The sequence below is a fragment of the Arvicanthis niloticus genome, chromosome 10 (assembly GCF_011762505.2).
Source record: "Arvicanthis niloticus isolate mArvNil1 chromosome 10, mArvNil1.pat.X, whole genome shotgun sequence".
Taxonomy (NCBI): domain Eukaryota; kingdom Metazoa; phylum Chordata; class Mammalia; order Rodentia; family Muridae; genus Arvicanthis; species Arvicanthis niloticus.
In genome coordinates this window covers 43815949-43830081 of record NC_047667.1, presented here as the reverse complement: position 1 = coordinate 43830081, position 14133 = coordinate 43815949, and the positions used below count along the sequence as shown (strand labels likewise).

The 14133-nt window shown below is 38.9% G+C and overlaps 1 protein-coding gene across 11 annotated transcripts in view; it reads left to right on the top strand.

The window, feature by feature from the left end:
- Positions 1 to 14133, top strand: part of Ralgps2 (Ral GEF with PH domain and SH3 binding motif 2) — a 131174-nt gene that overhangs the window by 104873 nt on the left and 12168 nt on the right. For 10 of the 11 annotated variants that reach the window (XM_076941410.1, XM_034513679.2, XM_076941416.1 and 7 more), the window contains exons 13-17: positions 321 to 472; positions 4942 to 4996; positions 7529 to 7606; positions 9105 to 9210; positions 11991 to 12083. In XM_076941410.1, the coding sequence (XP_076797525.1) occupies positions 321 to 472; positions 4942 to 4996; positions 7529 to 7606; positions 9105 to 9210; positions 11991 to 12083 (484 nt within the window). The remainder of the gene's footprint in view (positions 1 to 320; positions 473 to 4941; positions 4997 to 7528; positions 7607 to 9104; positions 9211 to 11990; positions 12084 to 14133) is intronic. The other variant, XM_034513681.2, reaches the window with a different exon arrangement.

The following is a 14133-nucleotide window of genomic DNA, read 5'->3' as shown; positions in this document are numbered from 1 at the left end:
CAGTAAATAAGGGGTTTAGAGAACTGTAGTAATACACTAAAAGTTTCCTGTTGAAATGTAACCTTATATAACAAATACAAAGAATAAATTAAGCCCCAAAAATCTACTGTTTATATTTCTAAATACAAAAAAAAAAAAAAAAAAAAAAGAAATGCAGTTCTTCCTTAGTGTCATAGGTTTGTACTAGTGATTCCTCAAGGAGGCATGCATACTCAGTGGGCATGTTCTGTTCAAAACAAACTCTGGAAACAGTTTTGATAGTCTTTTATGTTCCAAATAGAGACACGGGAAGTTATAAAGAGTGTTCTCTGTGCCTCTAGTTTCATTCATAAGATGAACACAGCGGAGTTTAAGAGTGCGACGTTCCCAAATGCAGGGCCACGGCACCTGCTGGATGATAGCGTCATGGAGCCGCACGCACCGTCACGAGGCCAAGCTGAGAGCTCGACACTTTCCAGTGGAATATCCATAGGTGAGAGACAATAAAGAGTGTGAACCAGAAAAAACAAAACCTAAAAACCTCAGCTTCAAAAGCATTCATTAATCCTAGCACAGTGGTCCTCAGCCTTCCTAATGTTGTGACCCTTTAATACAGTTCCTCGTGTTGTGGTAATTCTCCACTATAAAATTATTTGTATTGCTGCTTCCTAACTGTAATTTTGCTAGTTATGAATCTTAATGTGGATATCTAGTATGTGATCCCTGCAAAAGGGTTGTTAGACACCCTCACCAAGAGGTTGAGACCCACAGGTTGAGAACCACTGCCCTAGTAGAAACAAAAAAATATTTGGTTTAAAACAAATTATTTTAAAACTGTTATTAGTTTTGACTCCAAATGAGACCTTCAAGGACTTTGAGAAAAGGCCGTCCACTGCTTTAACTGGCTAGTTACCTGTATGTAATTTGGATATGGAAATGAAGAAAGGGGAAGAGAGGAAGTGAGATTCCAAGTCACTTGAATTCAGCATCCAGTTGGCTGGTGGTGATTTTCCCACACAGCACTGGGTGAGAATCGGTACTGACTACTGATGGACTTATTGAAGGGGTGGATGAATTTCACAAGTTAGGAATTTTATTTTGAAATTGTGTGGTCCTTAATAGAGGCGTCAGGTCATTGAATATATGAATCTAGAGCTCAGGTTGGGTAATGTCAGGTTTGCAGCTATATGAAAACCTGGAACACACTGCCAGTGAGCCCTCAGGATCCTCCTGCCTCTTCCTGCTGGTACTGGATGACAGGCATGTGCTGCTGTGCTGACATGAGTCCTAGGGCTCCAACATGGGTCTTCATGCTTGGAGAGCAAGTATATTCCCACTGAGCCATTTCCCCAGTATAGAAGAGGGAGATTGTAAACACCAGTGTGTGGTGCAAAGCAGAACTAAGATGTTCTGTTAGTAAATTTCCGTAGGTGCCTGAGAAGCTTTCAGCTGGGATTGATTACCCTGTGGCTTTTGAGCCTGCAACAAGGGAACATGTCATGGTCATGAGTCTATTGTAATGAAACCTTTGAGCTCTAAGTTTGTTAATTTATATGTCCAACCTCTTTCTTTCAGATTGTCAGTCTTGTTCTCAAAGAACCAAATGATTTTGTTTATTGCTCCTTTAACTTAATTCATTAATTTCTTATTTAATCTTTATTGCCATTTACTGTGTGTTTGGGGTTGACTGTCTTTTGAGAGTCTTGGTGCTTTTTGTTAACTCTCGGACTTTTTTTTTAAACATTTCTAATGATTTAATTTTTTTCTTTTAATTTTTTTTTGTGTGCATTGGTGTTTTGCTTACGTGTATGTCTGTGCAGGTGTCAGATCCCCTGGAACTAGTTACAGATAGTTTTGAACTGCCATATGGTTGCTGGGAATTAAACCTGGGTCCTCTGAAAGAATAGTCAGTGCTATTAACTGTTGCATCATCTCCAGTGCTACCTCTTAGGTTTTTTTTAATACAAGCCCTTCATAGTGATCAGCTTTCCCTTAGGTACTGCCTTAGCTATATCCCAGAGGTTCTGATAGGTTGTGTTTTCATTAGTGTTTGTCTATAGGCATTCTTCTTTTTTCTTTTTTCTTTCTTTTCTTTTTTCTTTCTTTTCTTTTTTTTTTTTTTTTTTTTTTTTTTTTTTTTTTTTTTTTTTTTTTTGAGTTTTTCGAGACAGGGTTTCTCTGTATAGTCTTGGCTGTCCTGGAACTCACTCGGTAGACCAGGCTGGCCTCGAACTCAGAAATCCACCTTATAGGCATTTTTCTATTTAAACTATTCATTCAAAAATGTGTTGTTTTATCTCTTAGTATTTTTATGAACCCTGAAGTTTTTCTTATTGTTGATTTCTAGTGTCATTTTCATTGTGGTCTGTCTGACATGATATAGGAAATTATTTCAGTTTTTTTTTTTTAATTGCTGAGACTTGACTTGAATCTTATGATTGATTTTGGTGCTGCAGTTTGTTTTACTTCTTAGTTTTAAGATTTTTATAAACCATGTGTTATGTGCATGCATGTGTATGTACCTTGCATACGTGTGTGCCTTTGTGAGTGTACATGGCCAGCAAAACACAGAAGATAAAGTCAGATCTTCTACAGGTAGTTACAGGTGCTGTGATCCACTGGACGTAAGTGCTGAAAATCACACTTGGGTTCTCTGAAAGAGCAGCCAGCACAGTCTTAATTTTAACCCCTGAGACATCCTTTCCAACCTGTTTTCTACTTTTACTTTAATTGTATGTATGCTATAATTTTATGTATGCGTGTCAGTTTCTGAGTACATGAAGCACATGCGCACAAATGCCCCAGAAGGCCAGAGGCAGACGCCTCAGATAGGTCTGGAGCTGGAGTCACAGGTGTTTGTGAGCTGCCCAGCACACTTTCAGCAAGTACAACTCAGGATCTCTGCAAGCATGGTATAAGCTCGTAACTGCTGGGCTATTTCTCCAGCCCCCATTTTTACTTCTTAAACTGTGTTTTATTATCTGGTCACTACTTCTTTTTATAATTAAAAACTATACTCACAGTATGCTCAGTTGTGGTTCAGGTTGTCACATTGCTCAAGAGCTGAGCTGTACTGATAGAACCTCTCAGTGTCCTTAGAGATTTACTATCTGAGCTACTGACTCCCTTAGCCTGAGAATTCCAAACCCTAAACACAGAACCACTTCAGAGCCCTCCAGTGCCGCCCAGCACTGTGGTGCTCTCCTTTTATATAAATACCGCTAATTAAATGACAAGACAGATTGTTGTCTGAAGTAATACCTCTCTATTAATGTTCTAAGTAGCTGTGTGCACAGCATCAACCTTGATAGAAAAAAAGGAACCTGTTTTTAGTTAGAAGTTTGTTATTCCAATGGAATCTAGTGTGCTACTTAAGAAAAAAGAACTTGTATACATATTTAGCTTTTCCTTCTGTGTATTAAAATTATGCTCTAGTTCAGCTGTAGTTTTTACTTTTGTTGTGTGTCTTAGAAATATAGATGAAACATTTATGAATCTCCATGGAGTCAGAATTTATTGAACATTGGTTTCACAGGTACCACAATTTCATGGCAGCAATTTGCCAGACATTGCTACTTTTCTTGATGAACTTAGCCAAGACAAACACAGGTTCTCTTATTCCAGTCATAATTGATATTAGCTCCACGTCAGATATTGCATGTGACCTCAGCTGGGAAACCGGAAGTGAGGTAACAAACTGGCAGGAGGTCCGTGGTGAGGGGCTACAGGACCAGACTTGAGCTATAGAGCTGAGTCCAGGGACAAAGGACAGAGGGCAGGACCAAATCCAGATGAACCAATGAGCAGGTAGATGGGCAGTACATCCAGACAGACAAGCAGGGGGACAGACAGACAATTATTTGAGTAAGTCATCTCAACAGTAAGAACAGAAGAGCTGACCCTAAGAGAGTCAGGTATTCTCCTCCTGTCTGTCCCCTGAGGCACACCAGTGGTCAGGTAGTTGGTCGGAGCTGGCGACATCAGAGGGGCTGTAACCTCTGCATGAAATCAGGATGAGGGAGCTGCCCCCTCCTTCATCTACTGCCTCCGTTAAGTTTTTGGGCCTGGTTTTCCTTATGTCGTCTGAATATGCCCATGTATGCCTACAGTCCCAATTCACACTGGTAAATGTATAGGATGCCACCATTTCTGCTCCATGAGACTTGTCTACAATGCCCAGGCCTCTGGGTTTGATTCCCAGCACTGGAGAGGATGAGTCCTAAGAGGAAAATGACTGAAGTGTGATAGTCTCAATTTGAAGTAAAGGCACAATAATCTTTTACTATTTGCCCATGGAACAACCATAGAAGTAAGAAAATAAGTACAAAGGCAGATACCTAAAGAGATGGTCTCCAGCTTCAGGCACTTAGTCTAACCTAAGTAATTAGATACCTTATACTTACTAGAAGAATACCTATGAGAAGTTGTTGGAATGAAGTGGTGTCCTGCTAATTACTCTGTGTTGTAGTTGAGTGGTGGTCCAGGTTATGCCATGCCCTGGGGAACTCCATTTCACATTTCATTAGGCTGTTTATCTGCATCATGCTAGGTTGGTTTCAGAACAGGAAACTAGTATGCCATGAACTTCTTTCAGTTTCAGTTATGGCAAACTTAGTAAAAAAAAAAAAAAGCTTTTTCTCTTTACACTTGGATGGTAGAAGACTTTTGGTTTTGTGGTATTAAGCATCGGATTCAGGGGTAGACCAGCTCTCTTCCACTAAGCTGCATCTCCAGCCCTTGTGTCTTGTTGTTTCTGTTTGTTTTTGTTTTCAGACAGGGTCAAATATTACCTGATCCAAGCTGTCTTTGATTTAAAACCTTCATGTCTCCACCTTCTGAGTATTAGGATTATTAGTATTATTAACATATTATTAATGTGTACCACCAGAAATTTTACTTTTGAAATATCATTTTATTTTATTTATGGAAAAAAAACAATAATAGAACAACTTTTGGTTTTAGGGAGCAGTGATGGTTCTGAACTAAGCGAAGAGACCTCATGGCCGGCTTTTGAAAGGTAGGAGAAACGATTCACTAAAATTTCTTCAAACTTACTTGGTCTGTCTTAAAGAATATTTGAATTAGAAGAGGTACGTGTTACACATCACTAAGTGACTAAGTTTTTTCTAGTCAGAAAAAAATGACAAGTAGACATTTAAGTCTGGAATTGTACACGAGAATGCTATTGGTGATCTTTATATATGTTTATTTGGTGTTTTTACATGTGTTTTTGAATTTCTGAAATCATAGATTTTTAATAATAATGAATTTTTAATAAATATTTAAAGTAACTGTAATTAACTTCTATATTCCAAAGTGAGATTATTTCCTTAGGTCTGGGTAACTTAGTGGTAAGACACTTATTTATCACTTTGTTGCTTTCCTAAAGATAGAATGTCACCTAACTTAAAATTAAAAGATTGACATTTGACCTAAAAGTCTGTGTGTGTGCAGTGCTTTGCACGGACCTGCTGTAAGGCCATGCTGCCTTCTCCTTCTTTTAAGCTATAAGCTGTCATCCGTGTGGAGATAGTGCTCTCCATTGCTCATCAATAGAAGGTCTCCCTGAGACCAATGAACAGTTACTCAAATAGGTATTGCTAAACGCCCATTCCAAGTCTTAGGTCATTCCTTCAGCATCCTCGTGCTCAAGATGTTTGACTTGACAGAAAGAATTGTTCCATTTTTACATGTAAACCAAGATCTGAACTTGTAAGCTGCAAGTATAGTGGGGAGATGGGGGAGTTGATGTTTGTTGTGCAGTATTAAGGATTGGACCCAGGGCCTTCTGAGCCCTAAGACAATTGTTTAGACTAAATATTCTTGTTCTATGAAAATTGATCATCACTCATTTTTAAAAGGAAAGTTTGAAATTATATTTGAGTCGTCTTAATTTCAGACTGCTTATTGGAAACTTCCTCTTTAAAGATTTCTCAGGAGTATGCTATGAAGATTTCACTTAAACACTCTACTTTTTGGTCTTTTATACACTGAGTGTCCCATTTTGTGGTCTCTTTTGGGGAATTTGTAACAACTTGGTTTTATGTGTTCTCTTCAGAAGTTTTACTTTCTTTCAAGATTTATTTTTATATTGTTTGTATAAGTGTTTTCTCCTGTGTATATGTCTATCATTTTCATGCCTGGTACCTACAGAGTTCAAAATAGGGTGTCAGATCACCTAGAAGTGGAGTTACAGATAGTTGTGTGGCACTGTGTGGGTGCTGGGAATTGAACCCAGGCCCTCGGCAAGAGCAGACAGTGCTCTTGATGCTGAACCGTCTCTTCAGCTCCCACTTTCATTTTTTAATTTGAGTTTACCTGAAACAGAAAACATAAAAGTTGCATTGGGCTTGTTTTCTGAATTTGTAAAACATATCTTTCCCTCAGGAAAAGGCATAAAATGAGTCTTGGTTCAGGTGTATATTGTCATTTTAGGTTAACAGCATTGGTTGGCAGTTGTTTCTTAGGTTGCTCAAACTGTAAATACATAACCCAGCATACTGCTGCCTTAGTGTGTTCTCATCCCAGCAGGTTACCTAACTTTCATACCTCAGAATAGCGATTTTCTTGTATAATAGTTTGGTTTACATACATTTACTGCTAACATGTCTGCACTTGTGCCAAATGTAAAGTCATGGCTCTTCAGACGTCTTGAAAACAGCTAAAAAAAAAAGAAAAATTGCAGCTGAGGAATATTTAGACTTGAAGTAGCACTGACCCACATACACACCAAGTGCCTGCATCAAACTTGGGCCTTCGACTTGTAGCAAATGCTGTGTCCTGAGCTATATTCTCAGTCTCTCAGTCATTCTCTGTATTTTAACCACAATTTTCTACTCTTATTTCCTAGAGACACATCAAATAGCATAGTAGTTTTTCACTTCAAGTATCATATATCACATACTTTTGGCTTTCCCAACTTTCCCAAACAAAGAAGTACCATTGTTTCTGGGTATATTTCCTCCATCAAGTACAACATGATCTGGGATGAATGCTAGTTCATACCTTTCTTATCATTTATTGGCTTTGTCAGTTGATATGAAATTAAAAACTGCCTATATTTACTCCTTAGTTTGTCTCTACTAGTTTACTTTGAGTTATAATAAGAGATTTTCCTCATTTATCTTAAGTTTATAAGCCACATTACTTTTAGGTGTCTTCAGAGGGACATACAATAAAATGAATTATTTATATATGTCCATATATCATATTTAAACTGGAATCCAAGAAGAGCAAAGGGGCTTTGGAGCATTTTTCAGGTTTCCATACTGTTTGGCCATAAATAGTTCTTAGCCTTTTGACAGATGTATGAAAAGAAGTGCATGTGTTACTGTATGGTATAGCATGTACTTTTATACCTGTGTTTCTAGAGTCATAGAAAAATTTTAAATGTATTGCATGTTTTAAAAAAGAACCATATCTTGCCCTTTTTAAGGATTATATAGAAAGCTAGATTACATAGGAAACTAGAATACTATTCTAGGTATTGATGATGATCCTATAAATTAAAATATGTGTAATATATACAATTTATAATGGAATCCAACAGGAACAGATTATACCATTCTCTCGGCCCGGTGACAAGAATGCCACGAAATGGCTATCGAAGCCACACGAAGGCCAGCAGGTACAATCCCCTGCATCAGGGGCCATAGAACTCCCTTCTGGTGTTGGTGGCTGGCTCATATGGGTGTGGTCTGACATTTTTTTCTCTTCTTCCTCAGCTAATTGGGTTTAAAACTAAACAAATTGCCCATGAAAACTTTCTTTAAAAGATTTAATGCAGTTTAAATTTGAAGTATTCTTTCTCAATCATAGGCCTAATTATTAAAAGTTGCATTTTTATGTAACATTTTTAAAAACTGCAAAGTTGTTAGTCCTTTAGTGACACACTTTCTAATGCTGCTAATTATGGCTGAGCTATGTAAAAATCTATTTATTTTTCTTACGTTGCAATCAAAACATTTATTTTGCTAGTAAATTTATATTCAATTTGTCCTTTTAAAGTAAGCTTTTTCTTTTCTTCAGATAAACCATAGAGCCTGAAGTCTATTTCATTAAGTAATTTTTATTGAGTTCTCTACTTAGCTGGGCCTCTCTCAACAATTCTAGCTGTGGGAGAACATAAAGATGGTAAATGCATGGGGGCAGAGACACTAAGAACAGGAAGTCACATCAGAACAGTAGCACAGTAACTGTGAGAAGCAAGCCCTGTCAGCTTGATGGTGTCTTATCTCCTGTGTCCCTCTGTAGAAACAGCTGGAACATGAAATCTCTAGGTTGTCACTTTGAAGACACCTAAATAATCATAAAGAAAATTGAGCTTCTACATTCTTGGCTGTTTTAAGAGTTGCACACCTCTCAACACATCACCAGAGACTGGCATTTAAATCATTCTATCTTAAACATAGGCTCTAAACTCAACTGAGGAAAGACATTAAAATGATTCCTAACGTATATGGAAAGGGAATTCTGAATGTGAGGTTTTTCTCTGTTAGAAATGTGTTAGGCCATAACCAAACACTGAGCATTGGTAGCTTCTAAATATCACTAAGACTTACTACAGAAAGCCAGTTTCTAAAAAGCAGGTGATTGACACAGTTACTTTTATTTAAATACTTTAAGAAGAAGTGTGAGTTTTCTGGGGTTGTTTTTTTTTGGGAGGGGGGTGTTGGTTGGTTTTTGTTTGTTTTAGCTTGTTATTTGTATTTCTCTGTTTTGTATACTTAAATACTTATAACAAAATCCTTGTCTCTCTTGCCAACAGTTTCTGGTGGGTTTACCACAGTGATGTACTATGGCATGTTAAGAAGAAAAAAAATTACCTTAAAATCTTAACTAATCTTTGTTAAAGTAAATTGCTGCTTTCTCTCTAAATTGCATTTGTTGGAATATGTGATGAATGTGTTAATTAAACATCTGCTGACCTTAATAACTTCATAATTAATCTTCACGACAGCTTAAAACTTTCAAATCAGTAAGTCTTTAAGATCCTCAGTATCTTACCAGCTCTCAGTAAAGTCTCAGAGTTTTAAATGTAAGAATAATTGGATTATTTATGGACCCTCTAAGTGACCATTGCAGACACACCCTTAGCCACGTTGTGCTTCGTCTCATTGTTACAGCTCGGCAGAGTCGGAAGACTTGGCGGTGCATCTATACCCAGGAGCTGTTACTATTCAGGGTGTGCTCAGGAGGAAAACCTTGTTAAAAGAAGGCAAGAAACCCACAGTAAGGTTCATTTCTTGAGTCATTTAACCTATACATTTTCCTTATATGTTTCTTTCTTATTTTTTTTTTTTTAAATCCTGAACAAGGAAAACTCTGTTCTTAATCAGGAGGGTGAGCACATAGGCAGAACGTGTACTTGGTTGTCGGTGTTGGGTATTCAGCAAAGAAGACTGCTTGGACATGGGTCTCAGCCAATAGAAAGCGTCTGTTAGCAGGCTGGAAACTACACTGGGTGTTTGAGTTCCCAGTATAGCCCTGAGCCTTTCTCAGGGTGAGCTTTTAACCATAAAAACTATGTTCTGCATTGACACACCTTCAGATAAGAAGCACAGTTAGCCTGAAGTGGACTACAGAAGCCAAGAGTCAAGGTTAAGGTTAGTACATTCAGAGACTTTCCCAGAACTAAGTATGGACTCTGGATTGGGCCTTTTAGTTTTGGCAGGTGGTGATGTGTGCATGCTGAGGTTTATAGCCTGGGTGATGTTCCGCCATGGAGTTGGTTGCGCTAAGGTCTGGGGCCCTGGTAAGGTTTTTGTTCTGACTCAGGTGGTTACTGTTTTTTTCCCTGTTGACTTGGGCCAACCTTGAAGTGTTATTAGAACTATTGGCTCACAGGAAATGAATTAGGAAGGCAGAGAAGTCAGGGCTCCAGGCCACCAGATTCCATTTTCCTGGTTTGTTTTTTTTTTTTTTTTTTTTTTTTTTTTTGGTTGGTTTTTGGTTTTGGTTTTGGTTTTGGTTTTGGTTTTTGGTTTTTTGGTTTTTCAAGACAGGGTTTCTCTGTGTAGCCCTGGCTGTCCTGGAACTCACTCTGTAGACCAGGCTGGCCTCGAACTCAGAAATCCACCTGCCTCTGCCTCCCAAGTACTGGGATTAAAGGCATGTGCCACCACTGCCCGGCTTCTTTCCCTGTTTCTTAAAGTAGTGAATCTGCTATGTAGGTTGCAGCTAAATCACATTTTAAGCATACTTAAACCAAATAATCCTTCACTTCTCTTCAACTTCTAAGGTAATCTTTATCCAAAATTATTTTTTAATCAACCCTGTTATTAAGAAATAGCAGTAATAAGCTGGATGTGATGGTACATACCTTTAATCCCAGAGACAGACAGATGGATCTCTGCGAGTTTAAAGATAGCCTGGTCTACACGGTGAGAGCTTGTCTCAAAAAAAAAAAAAAAAAAAAAAAAAAAAAAAAAAAAAAAGTAAGGGACTAGTAATATGTGTGTAGAAAAACCAGAAGTGAGAACCTGAGAAACGGAATTTGACCGCTCTTGTTCCATCAGTTCATTTAAACTTCGCAGTGTGTTTTTTCATGTGAAACAGAATCCCAAATACGAAATGTTCTCCAAACAATAATCATACTAGAGACAAAAGGTTTATGGGAAAGAGCCTTTAGTATAGAGCACAAAAAGTGGTTTTTCTAAACATCATAGTAGTTTGAGTACTAAGAAAAGTTTTTCTCTTTACCACAAATGACTGGTAGATGAACAGATAAGCTGAAGTAAGAACCAGAAACTGTTTCTACCTCAGCTATCCTCTTTGAATAATAAAACATAAATGACAGTAGGTTTACCCCTAAAAAAAAAGTCTTTCATGTTGGCAGTGGTGGCGCACGCCTTTAATCCCAGCACTTGGGAGGCAGAGGCAGGAGAATCTCTGAGTTCAAGCCCAGGCTGGTCTGCAGAGTTGAGTTCCAGGACAACCAGGGCTACACAGAAAAACCCTATCTCAAAATTTAAAAAAGAGAGAGAGAAAGAAAAGAAAAAGTTGAATTTGTCTTTAAATAGATCAGGACTGATGAGATTCTTGTAGCAAGAAAAAAGGTTAATTCTGTGATTTTTGTGAGGCAGAGAATGTGTGCTGGAAACATACAAGCTTTTTTTTAAAGCCAGACTGTAGTTTGTACAGGTATTACAAAATTATAGTATAGTATAATATAATATAATAAAACTTTGAAGAGGGGGTAGTAATAGTTGTCTATAGAGAAAGAGTACAATGTCTTCATTGAGTAAAAAATAAATGAAAAAAATACTAAAACATTGGTAAATACACTCTTACCAGTGGCATGATTGTGCTTTCTCTTCTGCTCCTAAAATATGGTGCCAGGTAACCAGATACGATAAGAGGTCCATCCGAATTTCATCAGAAGTGGGTGGGATGGGGTGAAAGTATGAGAGACTAGACAGAGTGCTTGCCTGTGGGGTGTAGAGCAGGTGGGAAGAGTGGAGAAAGGACATGGAATTGGGGCAAGAAGGTGATGGCACTACAGCGTACTATGGGGTAGTGGCGTGATGTGTCTGTGTGTATGTACATATTCATGAGTTTGTGCTCGTGCATACTCATGTGTAGACAAACGTGCAGTTCTGCATGCAGGTGGCCAATACCAGAGTCTTCTTCATCACTCCCCTTATTTTTTGAGGCAGAGTCTCACTGAACCACAAGATCACTGGATAGCCGGCAGTCTGCTCACCTGTGTCTGCCCCCAGATACACCCAGCTTTTACATGCTGGGGTTCTGAACTCAGGTCCTCATGCATGCACACCAAGCAAGCACTTTCCTATCTCCCTAAAGGTTACAGGATTCTTGAAGAATTACTGGATTCACCACTAAAGTATGTTCACTGAACGCGATGGGGGTATCTGAGGTGCAGACATCAGAAGTGCTGTAACCTGCCTCTGAACTCACAACTTCAATAGCTGAAGTGAGAATAGAGTGCTATCACAAAAAAGGGGAAGTCAAGCCCTTACAGTAGTTACCTGTGTGTTTATCCTCCCCAGGTAGCATCTTGGACAAAGTATTGGGCAGCCTTGTGTGGAACACAGCTTTTTTACTATGCTGCCAAATCTCTGAAAGCTACAGAAAGAAAGCATGTAAGTATTCCTACTCAAAATCCTTAGCTTTGTTTCACAGCCTCTTCCTGGTAATAAAGAGAACACCCCTGATAGGACATAGGACCACATTTCTCACCCGCCAGCTCTCATGCTTCCTCCTGGCATGCAGTATTGGAGCTGGAAATGTGTGTAAGGACCACTCTAGAATGTGTGTGTCTTAGGGTTTTAAACAGACACCATGACCAAGGCAACTCTTATAAAACTCTTAATTGGGGCTGGCTTACAGGTTCAGAGGTTCAGTCAAAGTGGGAACATGGCAGCATCCAGGCAGGCATGGTGCCAGGGGAGCTGAGAGTTCTACTTCTTCAGCTAGCAGAATACTGACTTCTAAGCAGCTAGGAGTAGGGTCTTAAAGCCCAACCACAGTGACAAACCTACTCCAACAAAGCCACACCTAATAGTGCCACTCCCTGGGCCAAGCATATACAAACCATCACAGTGTGTAAAGGACCATTCTGGAATGTGTCTAAGGGGCCACACTGCAATACCTTGGAATCACTGTGTGTTTTCAAGTTTTTTGAACACTTTTTTCATTGCAAGTGTGAAAATGACAGGTTACAAATACCTACCATGGCATCAGACCTTTCCCAGCCTTCAGTTTGGGTCAGAACATGGCTCAAAACCTTTGCCTTATAGCCCCAGTTCCTGGTATATAAAATGGAAATGAAAACAATACCTAAAATTCTATCCCACATCTGGGCATGGTGGCACATGCCTTTAATCCTCGAACTCAAAGGCAGGGGAACTATGACCTCTGAGTTTGAGGCCACACTAGTGAGTTCCAGGACAGCCAGACTACATAGGGAGACTTTGTCTCAACAAGAAGAAAGAGAACAATCTGTCTGAGACTCTGAGACATTGAAGAGTGAGGCAGCATCAGTGGGCACAGTGGGTACTGCAGTCTGCTTTCCTACCCTCCATGTTTCTTTAGAAGCCTTTTGCTCTTTCTTTAATTATGTGCAGCCTACTGAATCCAGTTAGTGTTGCTCTAATTTGCCTGTGTTTAGAGGTGGCCACTTGGGACTTGTCCTGGGACCTTGGGGAGGGACTGAAAAAAAGTTCAAGGCCAACTTGGGGTACTTTGTGAGACCTAGTCTCAAAAATGAAGGAGAAGAGAAGAAAAATACTTGACAACCATGTGCCACACATATATCTATATTGGAGTTACTTATTATTTCTTGGCCTGTGAAGAATAACTTCAGAAGGAAGAAGGGGTACTATTTTGTTATATCTCTATTTTTGAAATTTAAAACTGAAAGCATACTGATGATATTAAAAGATTTAGGCAAAGTGTAATCATTCCAAAAATTACAGCTATGTTTAAATCTATCACTACATGGTAATGATTGAACAAATGTGCTTGACTGTTTAAAATTTGAAATGTATACAAAAGAAAAGTTGTATATTTATAAAGTAAGAATAAACCAGAAGAAGTAGAGCAGGAAAGTGATTGGAAGGTAAGGTGCACTAACTAGCCACCTTTATTCAATGCTTGCTCACTAGGAAGAATGTAAACACTGCTGAACCTGCATCAGCTATGAGGGGAGGTTACCTGTGTGGTAGGAGGAGGCCCTGTCCGTGCTTCCCTCTGTACCACAGTTCCTCATCTAAGGAAAACTTGTTATCTTTGAACAAGTGAATAAAGATGCTGGTAGAAAAATATTTCTATAATGGTTACAAAAACAGAAATCTGAAAATATACAAAATAATTAACAGCAGTTGTCTTAGTTTGGGTTTTATAGCTGTGAAGAGATATCATGACCATAGCAACTCTTATAAAGGAAAGCATTTAGTTGGAGCTGGCTTAGAGTTCAGAGGTTTAGTTTGTTATCTTAATGGCAGGAAGCATGGTAACACAGAGGTAGGCATGGTAGCTGAGATTTTTTTGTTTGTTTTTTTTTGTTTTTCGAGACAGGGTTTCTCTCTGTAGCCCTGGCTGTCCTGGAACTCACTCTGTAGACCAGGCTGGCCTCGAACTCAGAAATCTGCCTGCCTCTGCCTCCCAAGTGCTGGGATTAAAGGCGTGCGC